The sequence below is a fragment of the Euprymna scolopes genome, chromosome 21, assembly GCF_053919585.1.
Source record: "Euprymna scolopes isolate OS-2025 chromosome 21, ASM5391958v1, whole genome shotgun sequence".
In the NCBI taxonomy this organism is placed as follows: domain Eukaryota; kingdom Metazoa; phylum Mollusca; class Cephalopoda; order Sepiida; family Sepiolidae; genus Euprymna; species Euprymna scolopes.
The window spans coordinates 54,845,938-54,865,670 of NC_136502.1; the positions used below are offsets into that span (position 1 = coordinate 54,845,938).

Genomic DNA, 19,733 nt, shown 5'->3' on the forward strand with positions numbered 1-19,733 from the left:
GTTTACTTAAGGGGGAGGTTCATTAGGAATTTGTTTACGTTGGACTTGAAGACATCCAGGTTGTAGTCAGGTGGGAAGCAGGCAGACGGAACAGAGTTCCACAGGCGTGCAGTTCTAAGAAAGAAGCTTTGTTCATGGAATCTACGTTTTGATTTAGGCACAGATAAAGAGTGGGGAAATTTTTTGACGGGTGTTTTTCGTGAAAGATTGGCGAGGGGGGACCAGAGATTGGAGTTCAGACGAGCACCTGCCATGGAAATAACGATAAAACAAGGATAGGTTCGCAACGTCTCTTCTGTGGGAGAGAGGTTGCAGGGTAGAAAAAAGGGCATCCTCCACTAAGCCACGAACACATGCGCTAATAGTATTAAAATCATATTTGAAACAAAAACAATGAGAATAAACCTTTTCTTGTTTTCAATAGTTTTTGTCTTGACTTGGTCCTTTTTCGAGGTATGACAGAACTTATTTGCTGTCAGCGTCTCCTTAATTTTTTTTTTTTTTTTTTTTTATTGTCATTTCACCCCAAACAAGACACAGAGTCACTTAGTCGTAAGAGGCTACTATTTGGAATCAGATTTGCAGGGACACTTTATGGAATTGGGCAGCAAGATGTTTGTTCATACTAGACTTGAATTTCTGCATGTCAGTACAGTCAGAGAAGCAGGGGCCTGGGAAGGAATTCCAAAGTGCAACAGTCCAAGGGAAAAAGCTATTTGAGTAGAAGGCTTTATGGCATCTACGGATCTCTACAGTGCAGTGGTGGAATTTTGCTGCTTGTTGGGTTTCTGAAGAGTATTGCCGTCAAGGAGGTACTAGTGCTTGGAGTTTATTAGAACACTTGCCATTGAAATACTTGTAAAACAGGCACAAGGATGCCATATTTCAGAGATGGGACAGAGGTTGAAGTTTAGTTGATAGTTCAGTGTCTCAGAATCACAAAATTTAAACTTGTTAATAATTACCTCACAGGCATACTCAGTGCCTTTCTTAATTTCGATTTTCTTAACTGAAATTGATTGGAGTTGTTGAGGAAAATTTTTTTCGATTCCCATTTCTCCACACACACACACACACACACACACACACACACACACATACATGCACAAGGTATGTGGTGCTAGGTTGGGAAAATCATTCAGCTTTTTATAACACCCAAGTTTGCCCAGCTGGGCAAATTTGAGTCCTTGTACCGGAAAAATATCCAGTAAATAAAACGTTGTTTAGTAAATCATTATGTTTTTTGCATTTTATTTATTTATTTTTTTTTTTTTTGCATTTCCATACAACAATCATGGATATAAATATCACTAAAACATCCGCTGGGTCATAAGTTTAATTTTGGTACCTTACTTGCCTGGGTGGGTTGCCTGTAGGCTGAGATAAACTGTGTCACACACCCACACACACACACACACACACACACACACACACACACACACACACACTAGGGAAATTTATAATAAGATTTGTAACTGAATTTTGTCATCATTCATTGATTCTAATGACAGGAACAAGTATTTTGTTTAGGACGATTATAAGGTGCTTTCAATAAGTTTCCAGCCTTTTTTATATGGACACTTTTATTGGTAGTACACACATGAAAGTCTAGTCCCCTTTGAAGTAATCTCCTCCAGTTGTAATGCATTTGTTGTACCGTTTCAACAACTTTTGAAAGGCTCCATGGAAATCCTCTTGTGTGAGCGTATGAATCACCTTCATCGCAGCTGCTTACGTCTCTTCAATTGTCTCATAACGACAGTCTCTAAGGTTTTCCTTGTGCTTAGGAAATAGCTAAAAGTCACAGAGAGCAAGGTTTGGACTATAGGGAGGGTGAAGAACTGTCCTGATGGTCATCTTGGTCAAACAAAATAGCCTGTGACAAGAATGGAGTTGTAGACTGGTGCATTGTCCTGGTGGAAATGCCACTGACCCGATTTGAAAAGTGCTGGCCTCTTCTAACAGAATCTCTTCCTGAATTCCCTTAAAACCTCAACATAATATTCCTTGTTAAATGTTTTTGACTCATAATGGGGGGGGAGGTATGACACCAATGATTTCGACGATCGTTTTTATAACCACAGTTATAATAACCAACCAATAAAAAGCTTCCAACGTTACTATAAAAATTGTCGAATTTTGGATTCAATCAGTTTGCCATTGTCTACGTCACGAACATGCATTTGATTCTTCGCCGCCATCTTTGTTACTGGAAATTACTTAACACTCAAGATTGAGCCTGCACTGATTCTTCACCGCCATCTTTGTTTAACATAATATCTCAACACTTAACACTGTCTGTCCAGTAGGAATCCAGTGCATGCAGACCAAGTCTGTGCTGTCAAAAAAAGGGATTATCATAATTTCTGGGTGGATTTGCTCTGTCTAGCCTTCTTGGGTGAGGGAGAGCTAGCATGCTTCCGCTAAGAAGTCTGTCTCTTGATCTCTGAGTTATATTAGTAGATCCAGCTTTCATCACAGGTTACCAGAGCATCAAAAACTGTGGAATCTGAATTGATCCGTTTGACCATCTCCCTACTGTCATGACAACGTCTTTCTTTCTAATATTCTTTGAACAATCTTGGGACAAACTTCGCACAAATCTTCCGCATCATCAGCTCCTTGAGAATAATTGTGTGTACAGTTCCCACACTGATATCAAACTGTGTACTTATTGTCTCTATAGACATATGATGGTCCTTATAAAATTCTTTATTTGGCCAATCAACTCTGATGTTCTGACTTCCCTACTCCTCCAATACCTTTCATCATCCCTCACAGACTCTCTGCCTTCCTTGCATCTCTTATGCCACTCAAAAACTGATGCTTGATTCATGCAAGATGGTCCAAAAGCAGTCTGAAACATTCCACACGTTTCTGTGGCATTTTGTCCAAGTTTGAAATATAATTTTATTGCATATCGTTCTTTTAAAGTGTCTTCATGTCCAGATTGCATTTTTTAAATTCACCAGCTGTGACAATCAGGCAAGGTTTCCATGCTAATAAATAAATTGCTTACCCTGGTGGTTTCTTGATGCAAGATTTGATAATTAGGGATGCACTGGCCTCATCAGTCTGAAAAACAAAAACAAATATTTTTTTGGTATAAAAAAAAAATAAAGAAATTGAAAATCATTTGTATTAAAAAAAATGAATAATTTGGATTATTGTCATCTTGGATGTTAATTTCACAACGGGATAGATAGATAGATAGATAGATAGATTGATAAAGATACAGATTGATAGAAAAATAGAGATAGACAGATAAATATATATATATACAGGGTGTCCATAAAGTCCGTGTGCGCCTTAAAATATTTATAATTTTATTTGTGATTGCAATAGAAATAACATGTAAAAAGGATTTGATTTTGGAACAATTCATTTTTAAATTGCACACGGACTTTATGGACACCCTGTATATAGAAAGAGATAGAAAAAGAGAGAGAGAGAGAGAGAGAGAGAGAGAGAGAGAGAGAGAGAGATATTGGTATATATATATATATACTTATTTGCTGTTGTTTTTTTTTTCAAACGATAGATTCGGTCAATATTAACTTCGCCTCGAAGCTCGATTTTTTTGTTTATTTATTTTAGAAAGTCGCCCATAATTTGTTTGGACGTATATATATTATTTTTAAACAGTAATCTACATACACGCGTGTTTCGAGTTAATTAACTCTCATCAGCGTAGCTTAACTGTTTCTAGGGATTGAACTTCAGACCATGATTCCACAGTCTGGCGCCTTAACGGTTAAGGCACCGGACTGTGGAAACATGATCTGAAGTTCGATTCCTAGAAACAGTTGAGCTATGCTGACGAGAGTTAATTAACTCGAAACACGCGTGTACGTAGATTACTGTTTTAAAAATAATATATATATATATATATATATATATATATATATATATATATATATACATATATATATATATATATATATATATATATATATATATATATATAGTGTATCACAAGAGTGAGTACACCCCTCACATTTCTTCAAATATTTAAGTATATCTCTTCATGGGACAACACTAAAAACTTCTTTTTTATTTGACACAATGAAAAGTGTCTGCAGCATATATAACAGTCATTTATTTTCCCCTCAAAATAAAGCCATTAAAAGCTAAATCCCTCGCAACAAAAGTGAGTACACCCCTTACGAAAAGTTGTCAATATTAGCATACAGCATGTCAATATTATGTGGCCACCATCATTATCCAAAACTGCCTTTACTCTCCTGGGCATGGAGTTTACCAGAGCTTCACATGTAGCCACTGGAATGCTCTTCCACTCTTCAATTATGATGTCGCGGATAGTTGAGATTTTGCACACATCCACCTTCTGCTTGAGGATCCCTAAAGATGTTCTACTGGGTTCAAGTTTGGAAACATGCTTGGCCAGTCCATCACCTTTACTCTCAGCCTCTTCAGTTAAGCAGTGGTTGTCTTGGATGTGTGTTTTGGGTCATTGTCATGATAGAACATTGCTCTGCGACCCAGTTTCTGGAAAGAGGGAATCATGCTCTGCTGCAGTATTTGACAGTACATGTTGGAGTTCATGTTTCCCTCAATGAAATGTAACTCTCCAATACCTGCAGCACTCATGTAACCCCATACCATGACATTCCCACCACCATGCTTGACTGTAGGCATGACACACTTATCTTTGTACTTCTCAAATTGGTGTGGATGGCTGTCACCCTAGGAGGAAACCTCTTCTGAAGACAATATACAAGAAAGCCCGCAAACAGTTTGCTGAAAACATGTCAACAAAGCCCATAGATTACTGGAACCATATCCTATGGTCTGATGAGATGAAATTAAATTTGTTTGGTTCTGATGGCCTTGTGTGGCGGCGACCAGATGAGGAGTACAAATAATGCATGTTTCTAGACTTGAACTTATCATTTTGTTTAAATATATTTTTGACCAGATCCAAGCGATAGGCATAAATAAATTTTGCTCGAGTAGTTACTTCCCTTAGATCTTATTACTAAACAATAGAAAAGGAAAGATAATATGCATACACATATGTACATAAATAATTAAACAATTATAATAAGTAAAACATAATAATAGTATAATTATTACTAATAAATGTTGTAATAATATTTGACAATAACAAACACAAATACCAACCCACATTTCAAAAATATTTTACACCCATACAAATCTGTCTGATTGCGAAGCTACTATTTCTGGCTTCCAGAATAGACACACTTCCACCGAGTGATTGCACATATTTCTTTTCTTTTACTTTCTTCTGAAGATGAAATATACCTTGGAAATTCAAAGACCTTAACGGCACGACACCATCCTAATTCGAAATTATTTAAATCTTTCAATATTGTTGTTATTCTTTTTACCTTGTCTCATAACCCACAATGTTTTTTTTTACAAGACTGCATTGCCATAGTCTTCAAACACAACACCTTTTCACACTATGCACAATGCTTTAAGCAAACTACAACATCCTTCTCAAATTGCAAAAGTTTTTTTTTTTTTAATATTGTGACATTGTCTTTATACATGGGTATTTGGTGTTCGCTTCTTTTGCATGGCCGTGATCCATCACTGCTTTTTCTTTTATGTCACACAAATTCTTTGTTCGTTCTCGTAATAATTCATCATCAGTATAGCTAGCTAAACTTTTTTTGCACAGAAAGGCAGACAAAGACGTTCATTTGTTTCATACTTCTCAGCAGCACCATGACGTGGCCATGGTATAACATGCCATAGTTTGGCCACTTGTCCCCATGCACATTCTAATTCGAATATTATATTTTACTAGATGGCTTTGCAAGCTCACTATCATGCTGCAAACTCTCTATTCAAAATAATTAATACAAGGTGGAACAATTAAATTGTTGCTGTAGAAAAGACGACATGATTCCATTTCCGTTTGATGAAAAGCGGTTTTCTTTTTTTTGTTGCAGACCATCTACTATTTGGCCAGTTGTGTACAAACCTCAAGAGCGATAGGAGCGTTCTATCATGTCTGAAAGTGACACAATGTTCAATGAGCAAGATCGGAGATGCGCCAGTGTACAACTCATGCTCGCTACCGATTCAAGTTATGACAATAGGACCACTGCCAGCACCCTCAAAATGTAAATCCAGATAGTTCAACAATTGAGGGCACAGCTCAATGAAGTTTCTGGCCACGGTTATGGTCTTTGGTGTGGTTTCAAGTGAGGACCACATCATGCCATCTAACCTCTTTGAAGTCTGCTTAAAAATCAACACCAAAGTGTACCTGGATGTGCTGAAGAGTGTGGTGATACTCTGGTGCAATCAGGTGGCCGCTGACAGACCCTGAGCGTAGCAGCAGGACTCGGCGCCGGCCGACACGTCCAAAGAGACCCAAGCTTGTGTACCCTTCTTTTACTGGCCTCTCTCCTCCTCCAATCCGAACCTGTTGGCTACTTCATTCGGTCATACGTCGAGAACATCACCAACATGACCTCCCACAACACCAAAGTCTAATGTAAACAAGTTCTTGTTGTGCCGTCCTCTAAAATAATCAAATTATACCCAATTTTCACCATTAACAATTACTATGCTGTTGTAACGCTCTTTAACCCTTATCTTCAAGTGACCTTCAGGCCTTGATAAGTTGACTTCCTTGTAAAACAAAAAACAAACAAACAAAAAAAAAAACAGACTGGATGCTCTTATTGTGTAAACTTGAATTAACTTGAAATAAGGTGTTTTGGCCTCATCATGAGTTGAGTCAGCGAATACTATTTACTGACATGCTACATACCAGTTGATGATCTGCTCTTGACAATCAGGCCAGCAAAAGAAACTGTGCCATTTCAGTGGTATTTTATCTGCATTCTCCCAGGCCTTGATTTCTTTCTTTGAGAAACTGTTAATTGCTAACTGTTTGAGGCTCTCCCCACTAGAGAATGACAGCAGGGCTGCCCACAAATTTTTTAAGAGGTCAGATTTCCTCAATTCTGGGGTGCTGGCTTATTCTCTCCATCTTTTGACCTTGTGCCACACATTCCTGCGATGAGGAGGAAGTTAATACCGACCTCATCGTTAGTGCAAGAAATGAGCCCAACTTTTGCATTTATTCATTTACATGAGAGGACAGAATAATTCTTCAAACGTTAAACGCAAGCTGTATTTAAAAATCAATAATAGAGAAGTCAAGATGAATTTAATTGTCAATCGATTTACTAAAATCAATTATAATAATCAATTTGTTTGTTTTGTTTTTATAAGTTTAGTACTTCATCTTTTTTATTTCAAACTTAAATTAGCTATGAAATATTTTTTTTATAATATTGAATAAATCCATAATGTTATGACTCTTAAAGGTCAATTGATTTTTTCCCTTTTTTAAGCACATTTTTTGAGAAAGAGTCACGAAGCAAGGTGAGTAGAGCATTGTAGTTAGGATTGTGGAAAGAATAATGAAAAGAAAAATAAAATAAAAAAGGAGGGAATAAGGAAATATGTTTCTTTTTTAATTATTATTTATCAAGGCAAGGACCTATTTGAGGATAAGAATTAAGGAGATTGTCAGCTGAAAGACGAAGAAAACTATGGGAGTAATAACATTGAGCAACGTTATTATGTATTGGAATCTACGGTTAGACCAAATTGCACACTGACATGAGCATTCGCATGACAGTTTTCTAAGCCTTACTACTTCCATACTGGCTAATGACAAATTGGAAGTCGGTGTTTTGATTATGACACTCTTACTAAAAGATTGCTCTACAGGGTTTATGGGCTCCCTCTAGTGTGTTTGATTTTTTAACAAAGTTCTCCCCACTTCCCTGGGTGTATTGCCTTCACCATGCTGAGGAACTCCATTTACCCAGTGTATGGTAACCTACCAATAATCAAAGCAAGGTTATTCACCTCCCTAATATCTTATACATACCTGCTTACCTGCGCCTAGTATTCCCAAATGGTCACCCATCCAGTTATGACCAGGCTGAACATCACTTAACTTGGGTAATTATCAAGAACTGATTTGTCAATACGATTATGCCGTATATCGTTTGATCAAGGAATTTAGTTCTCTCCCACTGTAAGAACTGTGACACCCTGGTGTCAAAGAGTGGCCCTCTGACCTGCACAAACGTGCCTCAGCAACCCCGTTGGCATTCCCTGGTAAGCACTCCTCAGGCGATTAGCAATAAACTAACCCCTTCTCAAAGAGAGAAGGCAAAGCCTGGGAGGGTGGATCTCCAACATTACACTGCAATCAACAGGAACCAAGTCATTAAAGGAATGGTCTAATGTCTGTTGATTTGCGGTGGGGGTCGAGGATCCTTGAAGTTTGAGTAATATACTAGTCACAGGTGTCTAGACGCTTCACCTAGTAAACTAATTGTGATCCCAAATCTTCACGGGTTGTAAAGATGTCATCGCTGGACATAACGATACTTTACATACAATATTTTCTATACACACATATTCGTAAATCAATATTGTGGAGAAGTGATGAGTGAATGACATTACAATATTTTCCCCATGTTTTTTTTTAAAGGATGACGTCGTCTTTTATGACGTCATCCACTCTACATAGGGAGAAACAAACAACTTAGGTAAATAGGATCTACAAAGTTTTGGTAGTATACTAGAACCCCAGAGGTTTGGATCTTCTTCTGGTAGCCGACCCATAACCTTTTGGGTCATGAATCATCTCATCCAGCTGTTTTAATAGATAACATCATACTTTAGTGTCGTCATCATTTCCTGACGTCATCGAGTGTGCACAGGGAACAAACAAATAAGATCCAAAATTTTAGTAGCATAAAATGCATTATATCTATGTATTGCAAGCCAACTGACATTGCCGGCTCATAAAATATGTTTAAATATGATACGTATTATAATTTATGCAGATTTCATAATCATTATTATAGAGTCAATTCTCTTTTGATTATTATATTGTACCCAATATATAGTTGTGATTTCAAAAGTAAAAAAAAATCTGACTTCAGTATCATCAGCTAGAATTGAAACAAAAAAAACATATAGCTCTCCAGTCTTTTTTTTTTTTTTTTTTTTTTATTCAATTTTCACCCCAAACAAGGCACAGTGCCACTTTGAAGCAGGGGGCTACTATTAGGGAATTAATTAGCGGGGTCATTATGAAGGGAAAAGAGTAGAAAGATGTTTGTTAACATTACACTTGAACTTCTGCATATCATTGCAGTTGGGAAAGCAGAATCCCGGAAGGGAGTTCCAAAGACCCGCAGTTCTGGGGAAGAAACTATTGGAGTAAAAGGCTTTCTTGCACCTAGGGATCTCCACTGTAAAGGGATGAGACTTAGTAGCTTGTCGGGTTTGTCGGGGGTAGTTACGTCGGGGAGGTACAAGTGTTTGCAGTTCGTCAGAGCATTCACCATTAAAGTATTTGTAGAACAGGCAGAGGGATGCAACATCTCGTCGATGGGACAGAGGTTGAAGCCCAGATGACAGTTCAGGACCTATCAGGTTTGCGACTCTTTTTTGAACCCTGTCCAGGAGCGAGAGACAAGCATCAATGCACCAGCCCAGATGTGACAACAGTACTCCATACATGGGCGAATGGTTGCCTTATAGAGGTATAGGATACTGGCAGGCGTAAGTAGTTTTCTAGCATGGTAGAGGGAGCCAACCTTCCTTGCAGCAGCCTTGGCAATGCTCTCTGTATCTATTCCAGTTCATATTCCCTGTAAACGTTAGGCCGAGGAGTTTAAAAGAAGTACTTTCAGGCAATGTGTTCTTGGCCATTGCTATTGGTGGTAGAGAAGGTTTCTTGTAGTTATTGAAGGAAACAAGCTTAGTCTTAGCAGCATTGAATGAGACCAACCATTTTTGTCCCCATTCCACTACGGATTGGAGGTCATCCTCTAGTGTTTCTGCCATTTTCTTGGATATGTGTTCATTTGTTTTCCCCTCATATCTGTTATAGAGAGTGGTGTCATCGGCAAATATACCCATCTCCGAAACAATATTATCAGGGAGGTCGTTTATGAATATCAGGAACAATAGAGGTCCAAGGATAGACCCCTGAGGCACTCCCGCATTTATGTCATATTGTTTGGATGTACGTCCGTCGAGGACAACTTTGATTTTTCTATTACTTAAGAAGGATTTAATTACGTTATGAATTCTTCCAGTGATTCCATATGATCTTGATATGGTCTTATTTGTTACCCTCTGAGCCACGCCCATGCATATTTAAAGTTAAAAAATAACGTTGTTTAATCAATAAATGTATATTTGCGCATATGTAGAAGAGATTTTTAAGTTGGCTTACACCTGCCAAGTTCCAATTTTTTCCATTTTGACCTCTTAGCAGCTATTTTTACCGGTTAAAAACAAATTGAAATTGTTTCCCCTATATATCAAATTTCAAATCTGTAGACCAAAAATTGACAGAGAAGTTTAATACCTCAGACAGATAGAGAGACAGAAAGACTGTCACTTAGATAGATAGATAGATAGATAGATAGATAGATAGATAGATAACTAGATAGATAGATAGATAGATATATTGTTATTTATCATTCTAAACCAAAAGTTGTATTTAATTCCCACTCATAATATTTTATTTATATTTTTATGAAGTACATCAGTGTTTTGTTCAATAGCGGAAGCTCACCAAATAAATCTTCAGAGAGAAATTTGTCCCTCGGAAAATCTTGGAAAGTTTTTTTCCATGGAATTAAAAAGGATTTGGTGAAGAAAAAATGTTCACACACACACACACACACACACACACACACACACACACACACACATACACACACACACACATACAGAGGAAAGAATTAATAAGATGGACGATTTATAACAACATGGACGATCTATAACAACATGGAGATGGAATTTCTTTTCCTCAGATGAATGCATCAGGTTTATCATGTACAAATTAACATTTTGTTGATAACATCGGATTGAAATCACATCTGACGAATTGATGGGAGAAAAATTTCTATGAAAACATAAAATCATAGAATTTTCATCTCAGTAATGAAATGGCTGTAATGAAGAGATCCATAGTGAAATAAACAAGACTTATATAAGAGAAAAAATGTAAATCTTTGAATTTCAACAAGATCTTCTAGTATGTATATATATATATATATATATATATATATATATATATATATATATATATATATATATATATATATATTAGTGGAATAACTGAATTGTATTAAAATTTGGTTAATGGGGAAATGGGACTTTGATCATTACCATTGAAGAGTGATCAGTTTAATAGCTGTTCTGTTTTCTGTTTCAAAATAAGTTAAGGTTTCTTATGTTTCACTGTCTGTTATATAGTTTGAATTCTTTTTCGTAGTTGTGAATTTTCCCGTGGTAAGTTGGTTTATGCAACTGCTAAGTTTCCGATAAGTTGAACTTAGTATCCCTAGGAATTTAAACTGCATTTTTGTTTTCATTCAAAAATTTCTCAAAGCTCCTTTAGATGGTATATATAAAAGCAGATCAGATGTATAGTAAACTGTAATTTAATGCCAATCGTGATATAAAAGAAATCCTACAGTTACCAGACAAACCCTAACTTGTCCTCAGGGTCAATCGCCAAATGAAAACTACACAATAGATAGTGAAACCTTATATAAAAACAGAACTTAAAAGAACCAGAAAGGTTAATGGCATTATAGTAGTTATATAAGACAAAATTCGATTCTCAAAATATTAATAAATCAAACGTCCAATAAAAGACACTCATATACATATCAAAAATGTTCCCCAAATAAGCTCATTAGAAGTCAAGATTAACTTAATCCAAAAAAATTAAAAAATTATGAAAAGGAATTCTTAAAATATGGAATGTGGAACCGAAATTCCTTCCATAAAAGTTATCTCGTAAAATTTTTAGAAGTTGGACCTAAATAACATTTAAGCTGAAATATCAAACTTTGATTCTGACTAGCCAATTTGCATTTTTTTTTTTTTTTGTTGTACTATGTAATTGAGGTTTGGTATGCTTTGGTGTAGCCAATTCCTTGTCCCTGTTTCAGCCGATCTGATGTAGCCGATTCAGTGTGTGGCCAATTTGGCAGGGAGATGATTTGGCGTCAAATTAATGCTTTGTTGTTATAGTCAAAGCTTTGATGTTTTTTTAAATTAATTCCGTAAACAGATATTTTTTTCTTTAAATAAAATTTAAATAAACATTATTAAAAGAAAAAAATTAAATTTGATTTCAGAAAAAAAAACTTCAAAATTTTTCAAGTTTTTAATCTTTAAAAAGTTAATAAGAAAAAAATTAACCGAAAAGAGTTTTGCAAAAGCATGATTTTCTTAAAAACAATTAAAATGATGTATTTTCATTTTGTTTTGCTTAATTTTTTTTTTAAAAGTTATAAAATTTTTATAAAAATGTGATAGGCGTGGTCGATGCTGAATTGTCCCTCTGCCAAATCAGCCATACCGTTGAATCGCCTATGCCAAATTGACCATGCCGAAACGTCCCATTCCCATGTAATTTGCACTATAATAATGTATTCCACTAAAGATGTTTTTTAATTATATCATCCCATCTGGGCAACTGGTGATATGGAAGCATTTTTTAATTATGACTGAGTAATTAAAACCAGCAAGGGAAATAACTCATGTCTTTCATTGAAGAATATAAATGTCTGGCAATGTCTTCTCAATCATCAATTTTTTTTATGAGAAGTTTATAAAAGTAGTTGTTGATGACCACATAACATCAACTCTTTTCAACCCTTTTCCCAATCTTCATAAATTATCTTCAATATTTTGTTGACATTTATGAAAACGAGACAACCACCCGTGGCAACACTCTGAAGAGCATTAACGATCATGACCTTTCTGATTCCCTCTTTTCTGGCCTGGATCATGTAGCTGGTTACTTTTAATACTTCTAAAACCAAGTTTCTCTCCTTTCACTCACAATACTAGAATCCTCACACTGTTCTAATTGAAATGTATGGCTCTATCCTTAAGGAAGCTCCGACTTTGATAAGCTTTTCGGACTGAACTTCATTGCAGACCTGAAACGGAAGTCTTCTGTCAAAGATTGTTGGAAAAATGTTTGGATCATTCTACCATTCCAGAAAGTATCTCACTTCTGACACAATCCTCTACCTGTAAAAGTCAAATACATCCTAAGATGAAGTATTGTTGCTACATCCGGGGAAGTGCTGCTCAGGGTACTCTTTATTAATAAAGTACAAAACTGACTTCGAAATTGTGGGAAATGTCATCTTCTCTTCTGTACAGTCTTTTTCACAGAGAAGAGGTGTTTCTAGTCTTTCTCTACTCTATCGTTATTTTCATGGTATGTGCTTGAATTCACTCGAATCTATAGTCCCCACTTCCTGTAAAACATTCACACTAAAAACTACAGACACTAAATAATTTTCCTTTCTTTCTCTGTGTGCCTAAAACTAAAGAAAATTACCCTGAGCAAAGTTTCTTCTCAAGAACTACTCGTTGGGTGAACACAATACAATGGGAGTGCTTCTCAGCTGACTACAACATAGTCGTTTTCAAGTCCAATGTCAACAAATTCCTCTTGAATCAAATTCTGCCTTGTCTTAACCATCGTTACCAATCCTCATGCTATTGTCTCATCATGCCCACCTGACAAACTCATTAGCATGTATCCTCAAACAGCCTTTGGGCCCTGATAAGCAGTATCTTGTTAGAATTTAAAAATAATAAAATAATAATCACTTAAATTTTATTTATTTTTCTATATAAGTTTCAAAATAAGAAAATAAAAATTAGAAACTAAAATGTCTTCACTACCGCTCGAGTAATGCTGGATATGTACAGTTATATATATATATATATATATATATATATATATATATATATATATATATATATATATATATATATATATAGCATATATATATATATATTAGCATATAAGCGACGCTCTTTGTGCAAACAAATCGAGCGGAGGTATTTCGGACGATATCAAAACATCGTTAAACTCACTACTCGTTCAAGCAGCCGCCAATAGCGTAATGGTTAGAAGCCTTGACTGCCGTATAAACGGTCAGGTTTCAATCCTGGCTTGAGGTAGTTGCCTGTCTAACCGCACTGATGAGCTGTGAAACAGCGAAACAGTACTGTATGTGGATGACTATATATATATATATATATATATATATATATATATATATATATTAGCAGATATACGCGACATTGCCTGGCATTAAACGTAATGTTAAATTCCTTTTAAAAAAATGAAGTAAAAAAACGGAAAGAAACTGCGACATATGCATGCGAGTATCATGTTTTTTTTTTCTAGACAGTTCAATTCTTGTAAGTAAAAAAAAAATATTCGAGCTAAAATCGAATCCAAAACCTAAACATAGTGAGTCAAGTACAATAGCCATTAAGCCAGCTTGATACGATCTTTAAAAGTGTTTTCAAACCTACTTATTCTTAACATAAGGAAACTGTCATGTGAACAATTTGCACATGCACAGTCGTGAAACAGTCGATAAACAGATAAAAACCCGATCACTTTAGACCCCTTAGCAGCCCTTTCTTCCGGATGAAAACCGATTAAAAAGTCTTCTACATTATTGAATACCCTATATTCTAAATTTTAAGTCTGTAGATAAAAATTCGTTGAGTATGTAGATTGAGAAGTGTCCTCTCGCGCACACGCACACACACACACACACACACACACACTTTCATAGATATATAAATACATGTGTGTATGTGTGTGTACTATTACAACATTTTCAATAGTTCACTACTAAATATAGCGATTTCCAAAGAATTAAAATAATGAGCATCTGCAGACATGATCAAACGGAAACGAGAATATGAAGAAATAAATTCTTATTCGTCCCTTCCTTGTTTCCATCTTCTTTCCTTTCTTGCAATTAAATGTGGCTGAAGTCATTTCCATAGAAGATTCTATAATATATTTTCCCCCGAGGTGTGTTACTAATGTATCCCCCTCCCATTGTGATATCGATTGATTTTCAATCTAAAAGCGTTTCACTGATTTTATAACCAATCGAGTGTTGTCGAGAAAGTTGAAAACGCATGAAAAAAAAAACAAAGAAAAAATCAAACTCTCGAATTGTATCAACAAAAACAATTTGCAAAAACAAACGAATCTTATCAGCAAGCAAAAACGATGCCAATTGTTTCTTCTAAGAGCAGTATTTCTGACAAAGGGGAAAGAATTGCTGTTTTCTGGGTTGGAATTTGTCCATTTAACACTTATGGTTGGCTGGGGGGGTTTTTTTTGGGGGGGGGAGTACCTTGAAATAGCATCTTTTAGATCCTTAGATCAAGTGATTTCATACCTTGTCTAAAATGATTACCATTAAGAAAACTTTATTTCCTTGGCATCATCATCATCATCATCATCATCATCATCATCATCATCATCATCATCATCGGTTTAAGGTTCATTTTATATGTTGGCATGTGATGGACAGCTTTAAGAAATTGACTTGCAAACTAACCCATCTATGGCCAGATATTTATTCCCCTTTCTCTTTTTAATCATTTTTTTCTCACGCTTTCTTTGGCTTTTTACAGTGAACTGCACATGCTACCTTAACATTCTAGATCTACTAACCCAACAATTATCATCCCATATTTTAACGTGGCCACACCATCAAAGTCTACTCTTCTGCACACATCTCCCTGTACTGTCCAGATTTAATCTTCCTCTGCGGTCATCAGATCTAAGTCTGCCTTTAAGACTTGTATTGCACATCCACCATATCATTTTTATATTATTTCTCTCCATGCAACACATGTCCTCAACTTTCACTGGCCAGGTTTCACTTCCATCCATACAGCATCACTGGGGCTGCGACAACAGCATATTATTTTCATTGTTTTGACTCTTGAGTATATATCCGTTAATATCTTATATGTTTTTATATAGACTGATGTGGTTCTCGGTTGATTGACTGTGTCTTACTGTGTCGGATATATACCCGAGAGTCAAAAGAATGAAAAGAATATGCTGTTGTCACAGCCCTAGTTATCACACTGCGTGCACATACACATGCACATGCTAATAGACAGTGGTGACACTCTGCTGGTTAGTATTCGCAGAAGCTGACTAATTTGCATAATCACATGTATTTGACCATCGATTTTGAAATCTTAGAGCTCAAGGCTCACGTCTGTGGGCTGTTGCTCTCTCTCTCTCTCTCTCTCTCTTTCTCTCTCTCTCTCTCTCTCTCTCTCTCTCTCTCTCTGCTACAAAGGGCACACACCAGTCATGATCTGTAACATTGTCACTACATTAAGTAAAGAAAGATGATTCTCTTTCTTAAACTAGGTTCACATCTGCATGTTATTGTTCACCTTCTCTCTATATATATATATCTCTGCTACAAAGAGCATATGCCAGTCAACCCACTTATCCCATTGCCATCATCACCTCTGACATTGTCATCACATTAAGTAAAGAAGATAATTTTCTTTTTTAAACTATATACGCACAAAAAATGCTTTTATTCAAAAAATTATTTATTTGCTTTTCTTTTCTTGAGTCAAAAAAGAACAAGGAAAAAGTATAACAAAAAAAAAAAAGAGGAAGTAAGTTTATCAGCAAAGGCAAAAATATAGAAAATGAGATTGGTGGAATGAATGGATAGAAAATTGTTCACCAAAGAACACAAAAGGAAGCTGAAGTAATATAGTTGAACAAGGCGTGGCAGTTATTTTGGAACAAAGGGTCAAAAAAAAGTAGATATATATTTAGATTTAGCTTCTAGGCAGTTTTAGATTAAGTCGTGAAGTTTGCAACAATAGATGATACTGGTCATGACTTGAACCAGATTGAAAGATATTTAAGATGTCGATATAAGGAAATGAATTGATCAACCGATGACAAGTAAGTCTCGACAGACTTTTCCTGTGATGATGTCACATGCACACATGTTTTCTTATGAGTTCTTTTATTCTATTTTTATATCTGTGAATCAGTGCATCCCCTTGACAGTCGCCAATGTGTGGGAGATGACAACACGGCCAGAAAAAGAGGAGAAGATGGAGAAGAGGACTATGAAAACAACGTTGGTGTCAGTGATGCTGTTGAGTGGGTAGCACATGGTTATCACAGAGTATTTATGGAGTGGAACGACTATCTTCCACACACCGGCTCTAAGTGGCAGGTAGTGGAATAGTCTTCAGACATGGATGTGAGCTGCAAATACCCAATAAGCACTCCCAAACTAACTGGCAGTCTACTCAGAGGGTGTATATGGGTTACACTCTGAGGTATATTTCTATGAAATACATACAAATGCCCGATGTAAAGTTTAGAATTGGCGGATATCAGCTGTCATAAAAGTTGACTAACTAACTTGGTTGAGTGCAGAGTGTTGTTCTTGGTTGGCGTTGATCACACAAAAGCATTGAATCAGGAAGGGCATCCTTCAGAAAACTTTTACTTGAAATAAAACTTAACGGATATTTCCATGCGTGCAGTTAGCCAGTTACCAGGACGAGGATGATGTCCCTCAACCTGCATGTTCATCTCAGAAGAACTGATGAAGAAGAGTTTTACTGATCATCGCAGTCAGGTTGAGTCGGTTTTCTCCCTCCCTGTCATAAATCACGCTTAGAAACATTGATGCAATATTTGCAAGGAGAAAAATCTATTAGAGATTTGCTTAAAGGTGTAGAGGACTAGGATATATAAATCCTAATCCCGTTACAAAAGAAAATAATGACACAAATGGAATGAAGGAAACAAAAACTCAATTGCTGGATGAAATAAACGTGTCATTTATTTTCTGTTGAAAAATGAATGTTTTAGGTATAACACGTGTTCATGTCCGCGCTGGTGTAACCATCGTTTGTTGCGGGACTTGTAGTATAGAAGGAAAAGGAGATGTGTGTTCATCTCACGTTCGAGTCACCATCGTTTGTTCGCGCGTGGCAAGAGACGTGAGTAATGTAGTGGAAATGGGAATGATAGTCCCACGTGTAGACAAAGAAAAATATTGAGGGTTGACATCAGTTAAGCTGCGCACCATGTTAGCAGTCAGCTATGCTAAGGTATTCTCAGGCACAAGTTGTATATATATAGAGAGAAAGAGTGGGAATGTCAATCCAGTTCATGGGGAGAGAAAGCGCATAAGGTATACATACTGCCTGTTAACTCTTGTCCCACGCATAGTAGTGGGTGGTGAAAAGAAAGAAGCTGCTTATTGCTCTTGCTTTTATAGTTGTTTCCGGTGGTCTTTTGCACATGTGTGGATTTCCTTTAAAGGGGAAGTGACGCTGCCCGTGTGTGCGTATGTGAGTGTGTGTATACACGTGAATGTGAGTGTATATACGCGAACGTGAATATATGTACGTGTGTAGACGTGCGCGCGTATGTTTGTGTGCATGTATGTATATGACAAGAAATATGGTTTGAAATGTGAATGCGTGTTTTTGTGTGAGACTAGAAAAGGCTCGCGCAAAGGCAGGAATCATGGGTTTCTATTTAATCAAATTCGGCCCCGACTGGTACTACCACATTGACTTTAATCGAGAATGGTCCTAAGATTAGTAGTAACTATGAGGTGACGACATGCCTGAGATCTTCCGAATTGCTTTTTAGTTTATAGGTACGTGCAATTTAAAGGTAAAACTGATTGGGCCGATGTTTATGAAAGCTGGCTTATCATAATTTTTTTAAATAAGTTACTTTTGTATTTGGAAGATTAAAGCCTAAAGCTAATCTCTAAAAGAGAAAAAGTTATGATTAGAAATGTTTTCGCAGCAACCATGAAACCCGAAAATTCAGCTACATTTGAAAGTTAAATAAACTAATTATAAAAATCCCTTCAGCTATTTCAAAGATTATTAGAAAAGTAAAGTCTTAAAATACTGAATTAGAAAAAAAAAAACCTTATTTTTATTAAAAAAAATTGTTTTATCACCCACCCACCCACCTCCAAAGAAAAACAAGACTTTCTGTGTGTATTTTATCATAACAAACGACAAAACGACGCGCAGAATTTCTATGGAAGCCTAAAATGTCAAAAAAAATCAATTTTATTTTGAATTGACAAAATTAAATATTATTATATCTTAATTTCTGTATTTTTGAAGATTATAAAAAGATTCATTAATTTAAATATATATTTTGTTGTACTAAAAAGGAAGTGCTTATTTAATTGGAATATTTTTTAAGTTATACAATTTAGATTTTATTTTTACCTATAAAGATTGATATTTAACTTTTATTAGTTTTAAATTCAGGAGCATTTTTAAGAATAGTCTACAGTATTATTGACGAAAAATTCCCAAATTCAATAATATTCTGCAAATATTGACGAAGTCCGTTTATCAATTTTTTTTCCTTAAAATTTGAACTAAAACTTTTGTAAATGCCTACAGCGTCAATTTTATTTATGTTTTTTACTTGATGACTCGATTTATTCTTAATTTATTATTAAAATTTCTATGCAGGTTAACTTATAATACATACCTGACTTTGTATAATTTGCATTATTCAGACTACTCTTCTCATCTTAAGTATTATTCGAATTACGTTTTCGTTGGTGTAACCTCCGACTTTCTTTGAGTGTATCTTGTCGAAATCAGGAATCTTTTTCTCAACCTTGGAAATCTTTTAAATGACACTCTTCTAGAGGTTGAAGGCTCAATCCTTAGTGCAGTTGATACTAATAATTAAGCTGTGAATTACTTAACACTTTTACCTGGTCATAGATGACGGACCAGTAGCATGCTACCTCTGTTAATTAAATAAT

General features: G+C 35.8%; 1 protein-coding gene across 1 annotated transcript in view; it reads right to left on the bottom strand.

Moving 5' to 3' along the window:
* LOC145242376 (uncharacterized) overlaps window positions 1-19,733 on the bottom strand; it is a 209,034-nt gene that overhangs the window by 53,602 nt on the left and 135,699 nt on the right. Inside the window, exon 2 of the mRNA XM_080105380.1 lies at window positions 3,020-3,075. Within this exon, the coding sequence (XP_079961506.1) occupies window positions 3,020-3,075 (56 nt within the window). The remainder of the gene's footprint in view (window positions 1-3,019; window positions 3,076-19,733) is intronic.